This window comes from Haemorhous mexicanus, chromosome 22 (genome assembly GCF_027477595.1).
Source record: "Haemorhous mexicanus isolate bHaeMex1 chromosome 22, bHaeMex1.pri, whole genome shotgun sequence".
In the NCBI taxonomy this organism is placed as follows: domain Eukaryota; kingdom Metazoa; phylum Chordata; class Aves; order Passeriformes; family Fringillidae; genus Haemorhous; species Haemorhous mexicanus.
In genome coordinates, this window is record NC_082362.1 from 8,429,150 (window position 1) to 8,446,773 (window position 17,624).

General features: G+C 42.3%; 1 protein-coding gene across 1 annotated transcript in view; it reads left to right on the forward strand.

Moving 5' to 3' along the window:
• The window catches only part of ULK2 (unc-51 like autophagy activating kinase 2), a 36,423-nt gene extending 19,310 nt beyond the window's left edge, over positions 1–17,113 (forward strand). Inside the window, exons 14-28 of the mRNA XM_059866062.1 lie at positions 342–402; positions 633–725; positions 3,699–3,836; positions 5,240–5,385; positions 5,618–5,698; positions 8,427–8,713; positions 8,820–9,013; positions 9,651–9,760; positions 10,567–10,719; positions 11,372–11,580; positions 12,831–13,009; positions 13,871–13,989; positions 14,339–14,496; positions 15,023–15,158; positions 15,248–17,113. Coding sequence (XP_059722045.1) covers positions 342–402; positions 633–725; positions 3,699–3,836; positions 5,240–5,385; positions 5,618–5,698; positions 8,427–8,713; positions 8,820–9,013; positions 9,651–9,760; positions 10,567–10,719; positions 11,372–11,580; positions 12,831–13,009; positions 13,871–13,989; positions 14,339–14,496; positions 15,023–15,158; positions 15,248–15,315 — 2,132 coding nt within the window. The 3' untranslated portion in view covers positions 15,316–17,113. The remainder of the gene's footprint in view (positions 1–341; positions 403–632; positions 726–3,698; positions 3,837–5,239; positions 5,386–5,617; positions 5,699–8,426; positions 8,714–8,819; positions 9,014–9,650; positions 9,761–10,566; positions 10,720–11,371; positions 11,581–12,830; positions 13,010–13,870; positions 13,990–14,338; positions 14,497–15,022; positions 15,159–15,247) is intronic.
• The last annotated feature ends 511 nt before the right edge of the window (positions 17,114–17,624 follow it).

The following is a 17,624-nucleotide window of genomic DNA, read 5'->3' on the forward strand; positions in this document are numbered from 1 at the left end:
TAAATGACTGCCTGAAGGGTTTCTGCCATCCATTGTTGTAAACATCCCAGTGCTGATACCTTGTACTCCTACACAATGGAGTTTATTTCAAAATTCTTATTAATATGGCAACAACCCACAAACAAACAGCAAAATAACTTGGTGAAGAAATCCCTTCCCCAGTTCCATTTTTGTTGGGGGGGGGTCACATTTGAGATATTTTCTTATACAAAACCTTTTGTGGGAAACTTTCATATATTCACAGAAATGTTTTTCCCTACAACAGCAATATGGAAGGTTTAATTTTTTTTTTTTCTGATTCTGCTTGCTGATGTGGGTTTTCCATGTGTTCCCTCCTGCAGATGATATGCCTTTGGGAGCAGCTGGCAGGCGGGCTTCCAGTGAGTTCTTGATGTGTGGAGGGTAGGTGTGCTGAGCTTCTTCCAAAAGAAACCTCCTCTTCTAAAATTGGTGCTGCAGCTGCAGAAGGGGGTTCTGGGCTTTGGGGTTGTCATAGCTCTGTGGACTTGCTGAAAGATAAACAAGAATTGAATTTGAGTATCTAAACAGCTTGAATTCAGGAAGTTTTGCTGCCAAGTAGAGTTTCTCTGGTGTGAGGACCTGTCTTTTGACAGTGGTTTTTGTTCCCACAGGCAGTCACCATTAACTATTTCTGGAAGCTCAGGAACTGTACAGAAACCATCCACAGCCTCTTCTCGAAGTGCTGCCTCTGGTACAGCTAACAGGTGTGTGGTGTGGCCTTAGATTCTCTGCTATTTTATGGGTTTGGCTTTCTTTCTTTCTTTTTTTAATTGTGAAACTGCACTAAAATAGAAGCCAGACCTCTTTTCTCCAGGCTCTCTACCCTTCATGCCTTCTCTGGTGCATCCCCAAAAGATTTCCTCAAGGAGCTGAGAGCATTCTTTGTTTAAATTTTGAGCTGTTTAAAACTAGAAATGTAGGGAAATAACTGCCTTGTCTTTTTTGGTGTTGGGATGCACAGCACAACCTTCATGGAGTGAGTCAAGATGTTGAATGCAGATAGATTTTTACAAAGTGGTTGTGAGAGAAGAGGAACTTTGAAAGCCCAGATTGCAGTGGATTTGTGTCTCGTGGCTGGCTTGGTTTGTCTGGTCACTGGGTGTGGCTTTTGTGCAAGTGGTTATTGTGAATTTCATGGTTGTGTCTCACAAGATGCCAGAGTCACATGAAGGAGCTAAACATGTATTGCAGGTTTTCCATCAGCAGGACTGGTAATTAGTCCCCTTTCTTCCTTATGGCTGTAGGCTTCAGTTTCTGCTGGCTTAAAATAGAACTGATTTCCATCAGTGGGGCCTGAAATCTTTTCTGTGTTACTTTGGAAAATATAAAGCCTAATTATGGTGTTTAACTACTCATAATGTCTAAGCAGAATTTGTTCAAGTGATGAATTTCATGATGTTTTCAGTACAAACAGAAAGAGGATGAGTGGCTAACTGGGGAATACAGCTATTATGTTGGGTGCATGTTTGGCTTGTGCCAGTGCTAGAGGGCTGCAAGTCAGCATTATTTGTTTAGAAATGCTTGTCACAAGAAAAGTTTGTTACTTTGTGCTGATCTTTGTGCAGTTGGGGAAATGTGCTGACAGGGGCTGTCAGTACAGCTTTTAGCCTCATATTTTATGTTTAAGGGCACATAATGGGGATGCTTTGCCTGTAGAGACCCATTTGCCCTGAACTGGCCATCTGCAATGTAGTAGAAATACACTGCTCTTTCCTTTTTTAAGTTGTGTCAGGCAGGGTTTTTAGAGTTAGAAATGTTATGGAAATATGCCAGTTGTGTTATCTGTACATTACTAAGAGCTAAATGGTCACATGATTAGAAACAGGTGCCTGCTGTTCACACTCTGTACTCTAATAGTTTAATTGCTGGCTGAGTTAATTCAGTAACTGCATTTGGGGCTGCCTGGGGCATGGTCTGAAAAAAGCAGAGTGTGTGTCTGATATTCTACAAGATGCTTTTTTTGGTTTGGGGTTTGGTTTTTTATTTCCTGGCAAATATTCTTTCATTGTTTGTAGGTTGTTTCTCTACATTTTTTGTGTGTTCTACAAAAGGTTTTGTGAAACAGTGAATCTTTCTGATTAACTGATGAAACTGAGTTAATTTTGCCCATAGTTGTGCTGCTTTATGCTGTGTCTTCACAGACAGTCTCCAGCCAGAATGGGCAGATTAGGTCGAGGTGGTTCACTCTCCTGTGGTTTATTATCATGTTTATCCTCTGGATCTCAGAGAAACAAGATTTGCATGCAGCTCTGCACACATGTGTATTGCATTTTCTCTGACTGGGAACAAACCACATCAGACTGGAGGATGCCTGGCCAGAGCTCAGCTTTGGGCCTGAGCTGGGGAGCCCAGCACTGTGCCTCTGCACCCCACTCACACAGCTCTGCTGCCTCCTGTCAGCTCACAGCTCAAGAGCTTGCCTGGATTCACCTGCAGAGCTGTAAGAGAGCAGGGAAAGGCATTTTCTGTGCTGAGTTCTTTAAAAGTTGAAGTGCCTTCATGGTCTCCTGAGTGTCACTGCCACAGTTGAAATAACATCTGCTTCCCTCTCCTGGGGAGAGGCTCCCTGTGCTCCCTGAGTGTGCTGTGTAGTCGTGGCAGGCTGCCCACAGCCTTCCTGTGGTTTCCACTTGGGAGTCCTTCTCCCTGCCTGGAAGTTTTCAGGCTTTCTGCTGACTGTGTGTCCACAGCCAACTTCCAGATTACTCTGTGGGATCCAGAAACTGGGTGGCAACAGCAGGACCAACTTATTTTCTTTTGCTGAGGAAGTTCTGTGCCTATTAGGAAGTAATATTTCATTCTAAGTGGTAGCAAAGAGAATAGGACAATTACAGTAAAAACCCCAGATTTCTGTTCAGCTGGAGCCAGGCAGTGAGTCTTGTAACTGCCTGTCTTCTAGAGAATTTCTTTTCACATTTCTTCTAAGAATTTGTGATCTTTCTTTAAAGACATGGTCTATAAAGGACCAGATAGTAAAATTATTATCTCCCACACGGCCCATTTGTTTGAAATTGTTTCAGTTGAATTCTGTTTTCCTTTAAAAGAGTTGGTTACTGATTATATGCAGTGGTTTGAGTCCCTTGTCAGGATCCACCCTGAGGCAGGTCGCTGACACTCCAGCTGAACTTGGGCAATCTGCACTTGGAATCTGTGGATTAACGTTCAGGTGTGTGGTTTGGCTCCCCCTGCCAGGGGTTGGATCTTACATTACATAACATGTTTTCCTCCTGCAAGTTCATGATGTCTCTGGGGATATCTCTGCCTGTGCTTCGGTGGCTTTTGTCCACATTCCAGCCCTGCTCTGAACTTCCTGTCCCTGGGTTTTCCTAGAACACTATTTTCAAGTGTGGTAAACACAGCGGGCGGCTTGGCAGGGAGTCAGAGGGATCTGGAGATCTCAGTGATGTGTGACCAAGGGCTGAGTCCCAGCTCTGTGTGATCCCAGGCAGTGCAGGGAAGGCAGGCAGTCCTGAGCAGTTCCTGATCCTCCTCTGCGCAGCGTCGGAGCCGGGTTAGGACAAACCGAGATCTCAGCGCACCCAGGGAGCACAGAAGTTCATTTGCCTGTTCCCTAGATTTTCTCCAAATTCCTACAGTACAGTTCTGACAGAGTGAGACCTGCCTACCTGTATTCATCTCCTGTTTCCATCTCCTGTCTCCACACCTTCCAACTTCAGGCACTGTCAGCCTTCCGTGTCCCCCCGCAGCGAGACAGCGCCGATCCCGGTTCCCACGCAGCTGCGGAACTACCAGCGCATAGAGCAGAACCTCTCCTCCACTGCCAGCCCCGTGTCGAACCCCCACGGATCACCCAGGTGAGGATGGGCTTTTTAACTCCTTTCTCTTGGGTCTGGTTGGTGTTTGTACCCTGGCAGATGTCCCTGCTTTCTTGATAATGTCATTTTTATTTCCATGCTAAAGAGATGTTTCAATGATAGCAAATAAAAGCCCTTCACAGTCTCAAGATTGTTGGATGGGCACTTGAAATATTTAATGAAAACAAATTGAGCTTGTTCTTTCACTCAAAATGCAGCCCAAGAAGGTAAAAAGATGAAGTCTTGCTTTTTTGCTGCTCTTTGTGTATTGCATGGCATTACATCATGAACTGAAATGTCAGTAATAAGTTCTGTTTTGTTTTCACACATGTAGTGATGAGATGAATGCTTTGTTCCATAGAATATCAAGGAAACAATTTTTGGCATGCCAGTTAACCAGCTTGTCTCATTACAAAGCTCTAGTGAGCCAGGCTTATTCTCTGCCTTGTGGTGTACAAGATCAGGCTGGTGAAGGTCAAAGACTCATAAATAGACTACTCAGAACTCTGGAGATCTTTACAAAAACAAAGCCCAGGGTTTCTTGCACATTTTTTCCAGGATCCCTGATTTGATTATAGTTGCTACATTCAGGGAAATTACTTTCCCTTAAATAATCTGTTTTCAGTTAACTGATCTGTATTCCAGACACAATATGAAAACTTTGTCAGAATCTTTGCTGTTTAAAAAATGGGAATTAAAGTAATACTTGTATTGTAAAAGCGGGGCACCCCCAATGAAGGGGAGAAAATGATGTATCTGACTCTATGGATATCAGAAGGCTAATTAATTACTCTATTATACTATATTAGACTGAATCTGCACAAGCACTCAGCTACCTAGAATCTTGTTACTGTCAGCTGACAGTCCCAACACACACACATGGATTCAATTGGTTAATGAATCAAAACACTCACACCAGAATCCAATCAAGCAAATTCTTTCAGGTAAATAATCTTTCTCAATGCATTTTACTTGTTCCAAAACACAGGAGCAGTGAATGAGATAAGAATTGTTTTTTCTTTCTCTGAGGTTCAGAGAATGTGAATCCCAGAAAATCTTTGGGAAGTTGTGCCTTGCTTTTCTCTGTGAAGAGAAATGTGGCCACATACTTGGTTGGGAAATAAAAAAAATTGATGACCAACTTTTTGAAGATTAGAGTGTGCTAAGGGAAGTCTGTTTTAATGTTCTCCAGTTAACAGACTGTTATGGCATTCAGCATTTAAAAGTGTGGTAACAAAGGGAATTAAATCTTGAATATTGTCAGTATGGAAAGCTTAACTTCTTAGCTTTCCCTTGAAACCCCAGTATTTCCTTTAACTGATCAGACTCCTCAGGGGGGATTCTGAAGCTTATCTCGAGGAGCCAGTGAGCACAGTGTGTGTGAGCACTGTTTTTCCTTGCAGAGCCGGGGTGGTGAGGCGCTCCAACACCAGCCCCATGGGGTTCATGAAGATGGGCTCGTGCTCTCCAGTGCCTGCTGACCCTGCCCAGGCCGTGGGGCGCAGGCTGTCCACAGGATCTTCCAGACCATACTCTCCTTCACCACTAGGTAAGCACAGAAATGCTCAGCAATTGGTAAAGCTTTATCTGGAGCAGTCATTCAGAACTCCTGATTCTTGCTTGAAATTAGTGTTAAACCACGACATGCCCAGCCAGGTCATGTGTGCAGAAATAATTCCTGTTAAATGGCTCATAGAAGTAAACTAACTAGGTTTTCACTTGTTTTATCTTTGTAAGTGAAGTAGAAAGTGTAAATCCACGTTTTTGTTTTGTTTGCATAGTTGGAACCATACCTGAGCAGCTTGGGCACTGTTGTTGTGGACAACTCCAAGGACATGAATCAAGGAGTAGAAACTTCTCAGGTGAGTGACTTTGGACAGTGCAATCAGTGTTATTTTGATAGAGCTTCTAGAGCATTTTGTGAAGGGGTAGGAGAGCCAACACACATTAGAATGGGTTAATAGGAGACACTGAGTTTTTGTGGAAACAGCCCATTTGTAGCCTGGCTGACTCCTTTCCCCATAACTAATTCCCTACACAATAAGACAGCAACTGAAATTTCTTATTCTCAAGATGGAACAACAACTCTGATGAAGCTTGTCTTTAACCAGGGCTGGTTTATAATGAATGGTAGTAACATGCTTCTGAGAATCTGGTTTTGATAGACCAGCTCTGTCATGCCAGTTCTCAGAAAAGGGAGGCAGAGCTGCCAGTGCACAGCATGCAACACGTTTTCCACATTCCCTTGGGAAATCAGCTGGCATCTGATGTTCCTGTTGCTAAGCAGTCAGCAAGCTTTGCAAGTCATAAATCATTATGGCATGCCAGCAGGGAAAAGAAAAAAAAGAAGATCAAGAAGAAATAGGACTTGAAGATGTTCTGAGACTGTTAAAGATGGAATTGCACTGTAATGCCAGAAGGATTGGATATAAGAATATGCAATTCAGCAACTTGTTCTTCTGCTCTGTGCACATTTTGGGTTCATTTTCTTCTCTAGCTAAAATACTAGTAATACTTTTTATTTTGACTTTCTATGATGTGATATTGAAACTGTATTGTGAGTTTTTCTCCCATTTAAACACTTGTCCAAAACCATCTGGGCATGGTAGAGCCTTCATTTCTTGGAATAGCCGTGTCTGGGAATGGTTTCATCCATATGAAATAAGTTCTCTGATGTGTCTCAAAAATGGCCTTGATAATTGCTGTGCCATTGGCTGGCTCAACAAAAGGAATGAGTGAATCCTTAGATATGAAATGGTCTCTTAAAAAGTGAAAAGGGGTGTGTGTGAAGAGAATACAAAGCTCTGTGTTTGCTTTTCTTGTTGCAACTTTACTTTGGATAGAGTTTTGTCAGGCTCTTGGTTTAGTGCCTTTTGCCAGTATCAAACTAACTTGCAACACACCACAGCACTGGTTTTGTGGCTGGCAGGGATTTTAATGTTTCATTTCTTCATATGTTCTCTGCATTCTTTTCCTCCTTAGTTTCACTTCTTAATTTGAAATGACTGCAGTGGTATTTCTGTTTGTACAATACCACAAATTGCAGCAAGTCTGTTTCTCAGCATTTTAATGGCTATGGGAAGCAGTTTTTTGCTTTGGGTGAGGTGAGGTCATCTGAACTGAGATTTTTCTAAGGACTGAAGATGTCTTTCGTAATGTAGCTCCTGAACTAATTGAGCTGTCCTTGCTGCCAATGGCAGCAGAGAACACACTTTTAATTCAGGAGCCTTCCCTGGGGTGGCAGCAACACTGGAGCAGTACCAGTGAGATTTCAGACTTATTCTACAACTACAGGTGAAGACTTCTCAGTGCTGTGAGACTGACAAGCAGAGGGATTTCAGGCAAGCAAATTCTTGGCTGGAAAATTAATGAGAAATAGACTTGATCCCTCTGCTAGAGCTGCAGGCAGAATGTTCTGAAACATACTGCCTAATGGAGTGGAATGAAATCAAGATGAAGTAGCTCATATTCAAAATCCAACTGGCAAAAACATGGGCTTAAGAAGGCTGGAAAGATGTGTTGAAACAGCTGGGCACTTTACTGAGCAAACTGCAAGAAGTTTGGGGTGGGTTTTTTGAGCAGAGATTTATGAAATGAATCCTCTCAGAAGATTCTCATGGCCAGCTTTTAAAAACCTTCTCTAGTTGGATGGTTCAGTTTTTCCCTCTTTTTTTTTTTATTTAAAACATGAGTGAAACTCACTTCAGTATCGGTTCTTGGAGGTCACAGGCAGGCATTTCCTCTGGGAAGCTGTGACCACAATGCTGAAGTCTGATGTGCTGTTTGTAACTTTGCACAGTTCCTTATCATGAGACATAAAAACATACACCAGGAACAGAACATTTCATCAAATTTCAGGCCTAATTTGGAAGGAGGAGGGTCATCTTTAAGTAGGTGAGGTGTTTATAAGGGTTATTTCCCCAAAGCCTTCTGTTTAAATGATAACTTAGAGCTCTCCTATTTGCTTTAGGAGAAACTGCACTTGTACCTAAGTGTGGACTTCCTCTGTCAGCTTTTGAAAAAAGATTTAGTCTGACAGGCTAAATAGTAAACAACTGCTCAAAATCATGCCCCCAAACTGTTCCATCTGAATAATTTGGTTCTTTTTAGTTCCTAGTTTTCTTGCAGGAACATGAGCTGCCTTTGTCTGTAAATGAAGCCATGACACACAAAACAAGTCATTAACATGCAATATCCCATTCATGCTCTTGTTTGCAAGAAGATCATTCCAGGCCTTGAGAATCTCTGTTCAGCTTGGGATTTCAGTGCTGCTTATGCCATTCCTGCTGAATCCAACCACTTTATTTGTCTTGGTGCAGGTTGCCAGATGTACTCCAGCTGCCAGAACAGCTGTCAGCCTGAAATGGTGCCTGTTTGGCAGCTTGGAGGTCTCATCAGTGTGGTGTAGCAATAGTTGAAATAATCCATGGGCCAAATCCATTCTCCTTGCTATCTAGTGAGCCAATGATCAAACACATCTCAATATTTGCAGTTTAATGTTGTTCTCTGGAATTTTGGACTTTTTTTTTTGCAATATATTTTGCAAGCACTGCAAGTAGAGTTTTACCTTATTGTTTGTCATCTCTACAGGTTCTCCTATCCCACCATCTCAGTCTCCACAGTCACTTCTGATGGGAGCCAGGTTGCAGAGTGCTCCTACTCTCACAGATATTTACCAAAACAAGCAGAAGCTCAGAAAGCAGCATTCAGACCCAGTTTGCCCATCTTATGCTGGCTATGGATACAGTCATTCTCCACAGCCAAGCAGGCCAGGCAGCCTGGGAACATCCCCCACCAAGCACATGGGATCCTCTCCCAGGAGCTCAGACTGGCTCTTCAAAACCCCCCTGCCAACAATCATCGGCTCTCCCACCAAGGTTGGTTAAATTTGCAATTCTCAGTAACACAGTGCCTGAAACCAAGAATATTTCAGGGTTCTAACTTGGATTTTTTTGTGTGTTTTCTTGCTCTTGATTCTTAAAGGCAACAGCTCCTTTTAAAATACCTAAAACTCAAGCATCCTCCAACTTGCTGGCCCTGGCAAATCGCCAGGGCTTGGCTGAAACGCCGCTGCAGCCTAAAGATATCACTGAGCCAAGGGACTTCACACACTTCCACTCCAGCCAGGCAGCTGACAAACAGGCAGCAGAGCAGCACAGCAAAACCACCTTTGGCAGGTAGGCACTGCCAGGAACAGAACATTTCATCAAATTTCAGGCCTAATTTTGAAAGAGGAAAGGGTATCTTTGAGTAGGTGAGGTGTTTATAGGAGATATTTCCCCAAAGCTCTCTGTTTAAATGATAACTTAGAGCTCTCCCATTTGCTTTAGGAGAAACTTTGCATCCTTGGGGGAGGCAGCTGGGCAGCAGAACTGCACACAGCAACTCTCAGAGGGTGAAAAAGCTTTGAGGGGATGCTGAGGTTTGCTGTGTGCAACAGAAACATTTTGTACTGGCTATAAATATAGCAGGGACTTCCTGCAGCTCTTTGTGTTGCTGTCTAGTTCACTTTTGTTTTGATTAGCTGAATCTGGACTTTCATTGCCTCTGTAAAGCCTGTAGAATTTTTGCTTGAAAATCTCTATGACAAAATTTGCAATATAAATTTTTCAAGAGAAAAAGGTCTCTTTATTTTTATGGTTTGCTCTATTTTAGAAGATGCATGATAACAAGCAAGATTTCAATACTTTTTCTATTTTTGTTGAAAAATTCTCTGTAGTAAATACCAAGAATCTTAGTTATCCTTAGTTGCAAGTTGGATAATATTCCTGAATAACCTTTTTTTTTTGGGAATTCATGTGTTTTCCTGTCCAGGTCTGTTAGTACTGGGAAGCTATCAGATCAACAGGTAAAGGCCACCCTTGGGGGCCAGTTATACCAAGGCAGTACAGACAGTCTCAACACAGAGAGGCCAATGGATACAGGTGAGGATCAGAGTGATACATCCAAGCTGTTTCCCTGTGCCTGGGTTTTTATGGAATGCCAGCTGGATCACAGTTCTGCTTCCAGCTTGGAGAATTGGTTCTGACAATTTTTAGCCTCCGCACAGAAGGCTTTTTTTAATGTTTAAGGGGATCTGTTCCATTTCTTTAGCATAGCTTTAAAAATAACTGAGACAGGAAAATACTTATTTCTGTGCTAAACACAGAAATATCTTGACTGCCTGTGCTGGCTGGAGGGGTTTGGGATTTTCTGGTTTGGTTTTATTTTTAATTCAGCATTTGTGGCTTTTCATTTTCCACCTTGATTTCATATGAAAGCCAATTTATGTAACTCTGGGTGTTTGGTTGGGTTTTTTTCTCCTCCTCCCTGAGCTTGTCCCTTGCCACCAGAAGTTCTCCCTTTTGAGCAGGGGGAAGGAGCTCTGCAGACAGGGCTGATCTTTAGCCTCCAGACCTGTCACAATCTCCTTTAGAATTTTTCTGCTGTATCTTTTGCTGCAAAACTGACATCTTCAGGCTCTCAGGGAGTCTCTGTTGCTCTTTTCTGGTTGAGAGCAGAACACTGAGATATTGGATGTAACAATATACATTAAGCTGCACCTTGACTGCTTGTGTCTCACCAAGACTGTCCACTCAGCTTCTTTTATTTCCTGTGAGAACTTCTTACTTAGTCCAGGGCTTGGATCTCCATCAAAGCACATTGTGTTGCAGTGCTCCAATTTGCTGTAATTACTTCTGGGTGTGATTATATGGAATAAGGACTAACTTGCTGAAATGTTCTCTCCCAGCTCCAGCAGGAGCCTATGGAATTGCAATGGCAACTCCAGCCATGGCAAGTGGGGCAAGTTCTCGGGCTGTCATGTTCACTGTGGGGTCCCCTCCAAGCAGTGCCACCCCTCCCACCTGCACCCACATGGTCCTCAGAACCAGAACCACCTCAGGTAAGACTTTCCTGGCAGTTGTGTGACATTTCTCAACAGCAGCACTTGGGCTTGTCCACTTCTGGGGCCTGATTGCTGCCTTGCACAGGGCCTGCAGTAAAAGTGCTCTGGAAAGTAGAGATTTATATCAGGTGGTTTCTGCCTTTTTCCCCCTAAAGAAGGTCAGAGGCACAGACTTACAATCCAGCAGTGAGTAACCTCCTGTGTACACTGCTTTACTCCCTCACTGGGAGTGTGATCTCTATGGCAAAGGTGGAGAAGAAGAAAAGTCAGAATTCTGATTTTTGCCTGCTGCCATGCATTGTCCCAGAAACAGCACAGCAGGGGTGGGAGCTGCCTGCAGTTTGGCAAGAGCCAAATACCAAATATCAGCCAGCATCAGCTGTGCTGCCAAATATCAAAGCCTCGAGGTTAAGGGCTTCAGGTGGGCAGTGTGAGCCACAGCAAAGCTGCAGTCCTTATCAGCCTTGAGACCAGAACTTGAGGAATTGTCACTGGTACAGCTCAGCCTCTGCACTCCCTGCAGAGCCATGCAGGAGCAGTGAGGAGAGCCTTCCACGGCGTCTCTCTGCTGGCTCCTCATGTGTCACTTGCTGTCACCCACAGCCCCAGTGCTGAGCCAGACTGAATGTGTGTGTTATTTTTCTTGTAGTGGGATCAAACAGTTCTGGAGGGTCTCTGTGCTCCACCAGTGGCCGTGTTTACATGGGCTCTCCTCCTGGTATCTACATGGGCTCCTCTCCTCCGGGGGCTGAGGCGGCTCCCAGCCTGAAGTACATCCCCTATGGCACTTCCCCTCCCAGCCTGGAGGGATTTATCACTTTTGAAGCTCCTGAATTGCCTGAGGAAACTTTAATGGAGGTACAGAATCAATCATTTCATGTTTTCTAATGTGTGATGTTGCTGGTACAGATGTGGTAAATGCAGGATTGCTCTGTGTGCTTTGTAGTTTCCTCTGTGCTGTCTCACTTGTTGGTTTTTATGTTTAGGATCTTGAAAATATTGCTGTATCAGTAGTTGCCAGTTTTTCTTTGGTAGTTATTGCTGGCATTTCATATGTTTGAATAGGTAACCAGAGGAACATGACTGCTTTTGTCCCCCAGAGCCTCCCAGAGAGGCCTCTGTTAATGCCACTGGATGTGGGTGCTGACAGTAACAAAGCCCCTCTGGGCATTTCATTGCTTCCTCACAGTCAGGGAATGACTTCAATCCTACTGGTGGGAGGACTGTCCTATATTTTTTTAAGATGTGTGGGGGAGTGACACTTTAAAAACACAAATTGGGGTGGTCTTTCACCAGAATGCTATTCTTGGAGTGTACATTTCTCCAGACAGATTGCTATTCTGGTTTCTCATTCACATCTTGCTGGAAGGTGTTTGGGTCCCTATTGAATATCTCTTATAACATGAATGCTTACCAGTACACTGGATTCTTCCCACAGATAGAATTTGAAATGTATTTAGATGTGTATTATTCATTAAAATATTATAAACATTGCTAAGATATGTTTGATTAGTTTTGAAGGCTTTTTTCTGAGGAGGAACTCTGCATGTGTATTGTGTGTTTTACTGACAGAGCAGCACTGAGTTGTTCACTCCAGTTGAAGTTTTTAGCCTGAAGTGTAAAGTTTGGTAACAGCCACCTTTTAACACAATTTAATTCCAGAACCAAGTGTAAATTAGAGTGAGGCAGATCAGTTCTTTTGTAGGTATTAAGTCTTTTACATAATAAAAGCCAAATGTTCCTCCTGGCTCCTCACACAAGTGCCAAGCATACTTTTGTGTTGCTGATAATAAAACAAGTCATTTGTCCCACTTGTGATTCCTTTAGTTCCTCAGGTTTCAGCACAGAACTCCATGTACCAATTCCTTTGGCTTTGTTGAAAGACTCTAAAGTATAAGCTACAATATCTTGAATTCATTAACAAAGAAGAGAACAAGTTCAGATCTGTTGGGGCCCATTTGGTTCTGTCATCCCTAATGCTGCCTCTCCCACAATGTGATTACTGCACAGAACTGACATAGCAAGAAATCTTTCAGTGATTAACAAGAGTTTTAAATGTGGCTGATGGCTCAGAGTGGTTAAATTGCTGTCATCTTTCCCTCTGACAGAGAGAGCACACAGACACACTGCGTCACCTAAACATGATGCTGACATTTACAGAGTGTGTCCTGGATCTGACAGCAGTGAGAGGGGGGAACCCAGACCTGTGCACTTCTGCTGTGTCACTGTACCAGATCCAGGAGAGCATCGTGGTGGATCAGATCAGCCAGCTCAGCAAGGAATGGGGGTGAGTTTGCAGTCAAAGAGAGAATTAGTCAAGATCCAACACATCAAAAATGTACTGAGACTCTGCCCTATTTGCTGGGAGTAATTGTTCTCCTGTAGAGAATCTTTATAGGAATTACTTTTTAACAACTGAAGGCAGATCAGAAAGAGCAAAGAGAAAATTTTTTTTCTGGTCTGCCACTTTTCTGAGGAAACTGTTGAGCTCAGGCTTGAGGTGCAGCAGTGCATTTCTGAGCATGGAAATTTGTGTACCAGCTTCTGGCAGATCTGAGCCTTCATCCCTTCCTGTTGACTGAAGCCCTGAGGTGGAGTTTGGGAGGGGAGAAGTGTCCAAAATTGGATTCACTGGAAAAAACAGTCAGCCCTAGTACAAAATCAAAAGCAAGGAGAAATATGAGAATTTTGAAGTGGTGAGGAAGGGCAGTTCTACTTCCTGCCTTCTTCCTGAACTAATAAAAACCCAACAGAAAACCCCTGTAAAGTGTTTGCCTTTGACAGCTGAGAATTCCAGGGGAATAGGAAATGAAAAGTACACCCTGTCACTTGTGGTGAGACACTGACCTCGGGCACAGAGTCCCCACAAATAAGTGCTCCTTTTTTAAATGTCTGCATTTAAAGCAGTTTGTCTTTGCTGCTGCAGCTCCTAAATGAGCAGATGTCCCCTCACCCCATGACAGAGGGTTTGTGAAGGGAAGGGAGGGGAGGGGTGGAGCTGCATTTTAAACATCTGTCTTCCTTTTCTGCTGTTGCTGGGTCCTCTGGGGTGTTGTGATTAAAAAGTGATGTCTGCCCCTGGCTTGAATGCATTCAAAAAAGGTATTTTGATGCATAAATTTTTTTTTTTTTCCCCTTTTCTCCCTAGACAAGTGGAGCAGCTGGTGTTGTATATGAAAGCTGCCCAGTTACTGGCATCTTCTCTGCATCTTGCCAAAGCACAGGTCAAATCTGGCAAACTGAACCCATCCACTGCTGTTAAGCAAGGTAGATGCAACATCATCTAATTTGCTTTGCTTGTGAATTTTCTTTGCTGATACGTCACTCAGAAGGTTGAAGTTGCAACCTTTGTTTGTTTTCCTTCTCTGCAGGAGAACTGTAGATATGTACAATTGCACAACTCTCATAGTAAACAGCCAGAAACAGTTAGGAAATGGGTATTCATTAACTTGAAATGGAAATTATGTGATAGATACTCAAGTCATAGAAGTGGTGGAGTAAATAAACACTGAAACTGCAAGTTTAAACAAGTTTACTTTGCAAAGCTGAACTTAGGCTGAATTGTTTGGGTTTTGTTTGGTTTTTTTTTTTCAATTTCTTCTTGCTTTTCTCCCAGTTGTGAAAAGCCTCAACGAGAGATACAAATTCTGTATTGGAATGTGCAAGAAATTGACAGAAAAGTTGAATCGTTTCTTTTCGGACAAGCAAAGGTTCATTGATGAAATCAACAGTGTAACTGCAGAGAAACTCATCTACAACTGTGCTGTGGAAATGGTGAGTCCCTCCTCTTCCCTGAACTGTAGGAATTGCTTCTCTCACAGATCTCTTCTACCTAACCAGAAAATAGAATTGATATTTCCAGTGACCACAAAGGAAAGTTAACTACTTTAGTGATGAGAGGGGATGTCTGTGTCACACAAAAGATTCTGGCAAATGTTGTGCTTAACCCTGATAATGGTGGTGCTGTGCACAATTAATCATTTCTTTACAACAGAATACAGGTGTAGGAATGAGCATTTTTATTCATGTCAAAAAATGCTTTTATAGATTTTTTTTTTTGTGCAGAATATTCTCACAGCACAGATTGTATGTCCTCTCAGAATCACAGAATGGTTTGGAAGAGACCTTAAAGATCATCTAGTTCCACCTTCATTTGTTGTCTTAGTTACAACAACACATCAGCTAAATCAAAGCTTGAAAAGAGTTTCTTAGTGACACTTGTAGGTGATTAATTCTGAATTTTTCATTTTGCTGCTTGCCCAATGGAGTTTCTGAAACTGAATGTCCTGGCTGATTGCAGGTGCAGTCAGCAGCTCTGGATGAGATGTTCCAGCACACTGAGGATATCACCTATCGATACCACAAGGCAGCCCTGCTGCTGGAGGGACTGACTAAAATACTGCAAGACCCTGCAGATATAGAAAATGTACACAAGTGTAAGTTCAGCTGAATAATGAAAATTGCATGGAATTAATTCATTGTAAAATAAGTCTGGTGATCACCTGTGTTGTGCCTCTCTCTGCAGATAAATCCAGCATCGAGCGAAGGCTTTCTGCACTCTGCTACAGCACAGTGGCTGTGTATGAGCAGTAGGAATATCCTGAGGACCAGATGGTGTGAACATAAGGGACCACATCAGTGATACTGCACTTTTTTCACTACAGCTTCATTGTTATCCTTGTTCTGCCCCATGTGGAAGATGATTCTTACATTTCTGTGGTGACTACCAAAGAAACAGCAGCATATTCAAAGAGGAGAAATTCCAAAAGTACACTTGCCTTACCAATCCAGCAGCTCCTTTTCCTTCCTAGCAACAGAATTTAAAAGAATCTCTCTTCACATTTCAAACTGATCCTTGTACGTGTGCTTTGAACTCGAATGATCAGGGTTTGTTGTTTTTCCTTCGTGAGGTTTTTAGAGAGTGGATCCTTCTGCATCAGGTACAAAAAAGACATTTCCCTCAGAAGATTCCCTCAAGAGTTTTTAAGCTGTTCAGTAAAATGTGGCTGAGTGAATTTGGGAAATCCTAACCATGTGAAAGTGCTGCTTGAAGCTTTTTGGGGCTCAGCTGCCTTGTCTGGAGCTCACCTGTTGTACACGTGGCTCAGGTTGTCATATGAAGGGATGGCAAACACGCTCTTACCCCAGGGGAAAAGTGGGGATGGAAAAAATTCCCTCCATCTGTGCAGAATCCCCAGGGGGTTTTCAGCTGATGTGGATACTATTTGATGATCTTCTTCCAAAATATTTTGTTTTGCACTAATTTACTAAGCAACTGTATATTCATTTTTGAAGAACTATATTAAAAAAAAAAAATCTAGAGAAAGAAGGCACAATGGACTTGGCTGAATTTCATTTCAGTGTACATAAAATTCTTTTCGGAATTTCAAATGTAGCTTCTAGAAGACTTTCAAAACAAACTGTGTAAAAACTTGTATTCATGTGAACCTTTCCATTTTATACCTATTTGTCTAATACTTGAGTAACTACTGCTCTGGACTTTCTCAGTAATAGCAATGTTGAGTTGCTGGTTGTTTGCTTTTTCTATAGATTTGGTTGCATCTTTTGTTGTGCATGCAATATGTGCATTAATGCCTGCAGTCTTTAGGGGTGTAATGACAGTTCTCTGTAGTTTGTTTCTTGGGCAGTATTACAATAAATACTGTAAACTGAAAGGTTCTGCAAGGAACCATGCAAAAAAAAAAAAGATTAAAAAAAAAAAAACAAACCAGAAAATAATGTTGTGGTTTGAGATGCTGATTAAATGATGTAGAATCTCTACATATTGAGTGTGTGAAAAATCAGGATTATTTTGTGTGCATTTTGGGGGAGAGGTGGGAAGCTTCATTTAGCCTTATAGGCATTGTCATTTCAAGCATCCCCTGAGATCATCAGGACAGCGATTTGCAAAGTATTTGGGCAGATCAGCTTCTCTGGAAATGGTTCCTATACTTTGTTTTTGGGACTTTTTTGTTACTCAACTGCTTGAATACTTGAATAAACCATTCTCCAGGACAAAATCATTTTAATCCTCTTAAACACGGTGGTCTGAACTATTTGACAAAGTTGTACAGGGCTTACACATCAAAATATCGTTTCAGTGTTGGGATAACCATGTGTTTCCTTTACTTTGACAGAGTAATGTACTTTTTACCTTATTTATCTGTATGAAATTCCAACAGTTAATTTGAAAGTGTTTGTTTATATAATGTTTGTATTTCTAGGTCTTTAATACGGTGTTTCTACCTCTCCTTTGTAATTGCATGCATTATTCTTGGAACTAGGTAATAACTCACTGAACTGTTGCGTAATAGCCTTTTTATTATGGCCTGTATAAATGTATATTAAGGTAAAAATAAATACTGACACTAGAAGTGTTTCTATGGTACAACTGAGTTTCTGTGTCTCTGTGACCAGAGGTGTTAAATTTAGGAAAAAATCTCCACGTGTCTGGGTAAAGAAGTTGCTGAATGCTCCCCCCAGCAGGGCAGGATGGGGCAGCATCCTTGAGTTTTTTATCTCTGGGTAGCTCTGGCACAAAGTGTCCCTGAGTTTGTTTTTCCCTGGCTTTAGCAAGACAATTTACCCTACTGCTTTTTTTTTTTTTTCCTTCAATTTTTTTAAACTTGGATTGGAAGGCAAAAATGCTAAGTAGGATCCTGGGTAACAGCTGTATGATCTTTCAACAAGGTGCTTATTTGTTGCCTCTAGCAAAGGGGAGCTGTTGGGGCTGCCAGAACAGCAAATACAGAGCTAATTGACAAAAGCTGGCAGGAAGTTACAATTCTATCCAAAGTTGACAAAAAATGGGCTTTGTTCACCTCACAGCCTGTGCCCTCTGCCCAGCTGAGATATGCTGTGGTAGCTGCTGTGTGCATATTGTATTTTTGAGTTGTGCTATC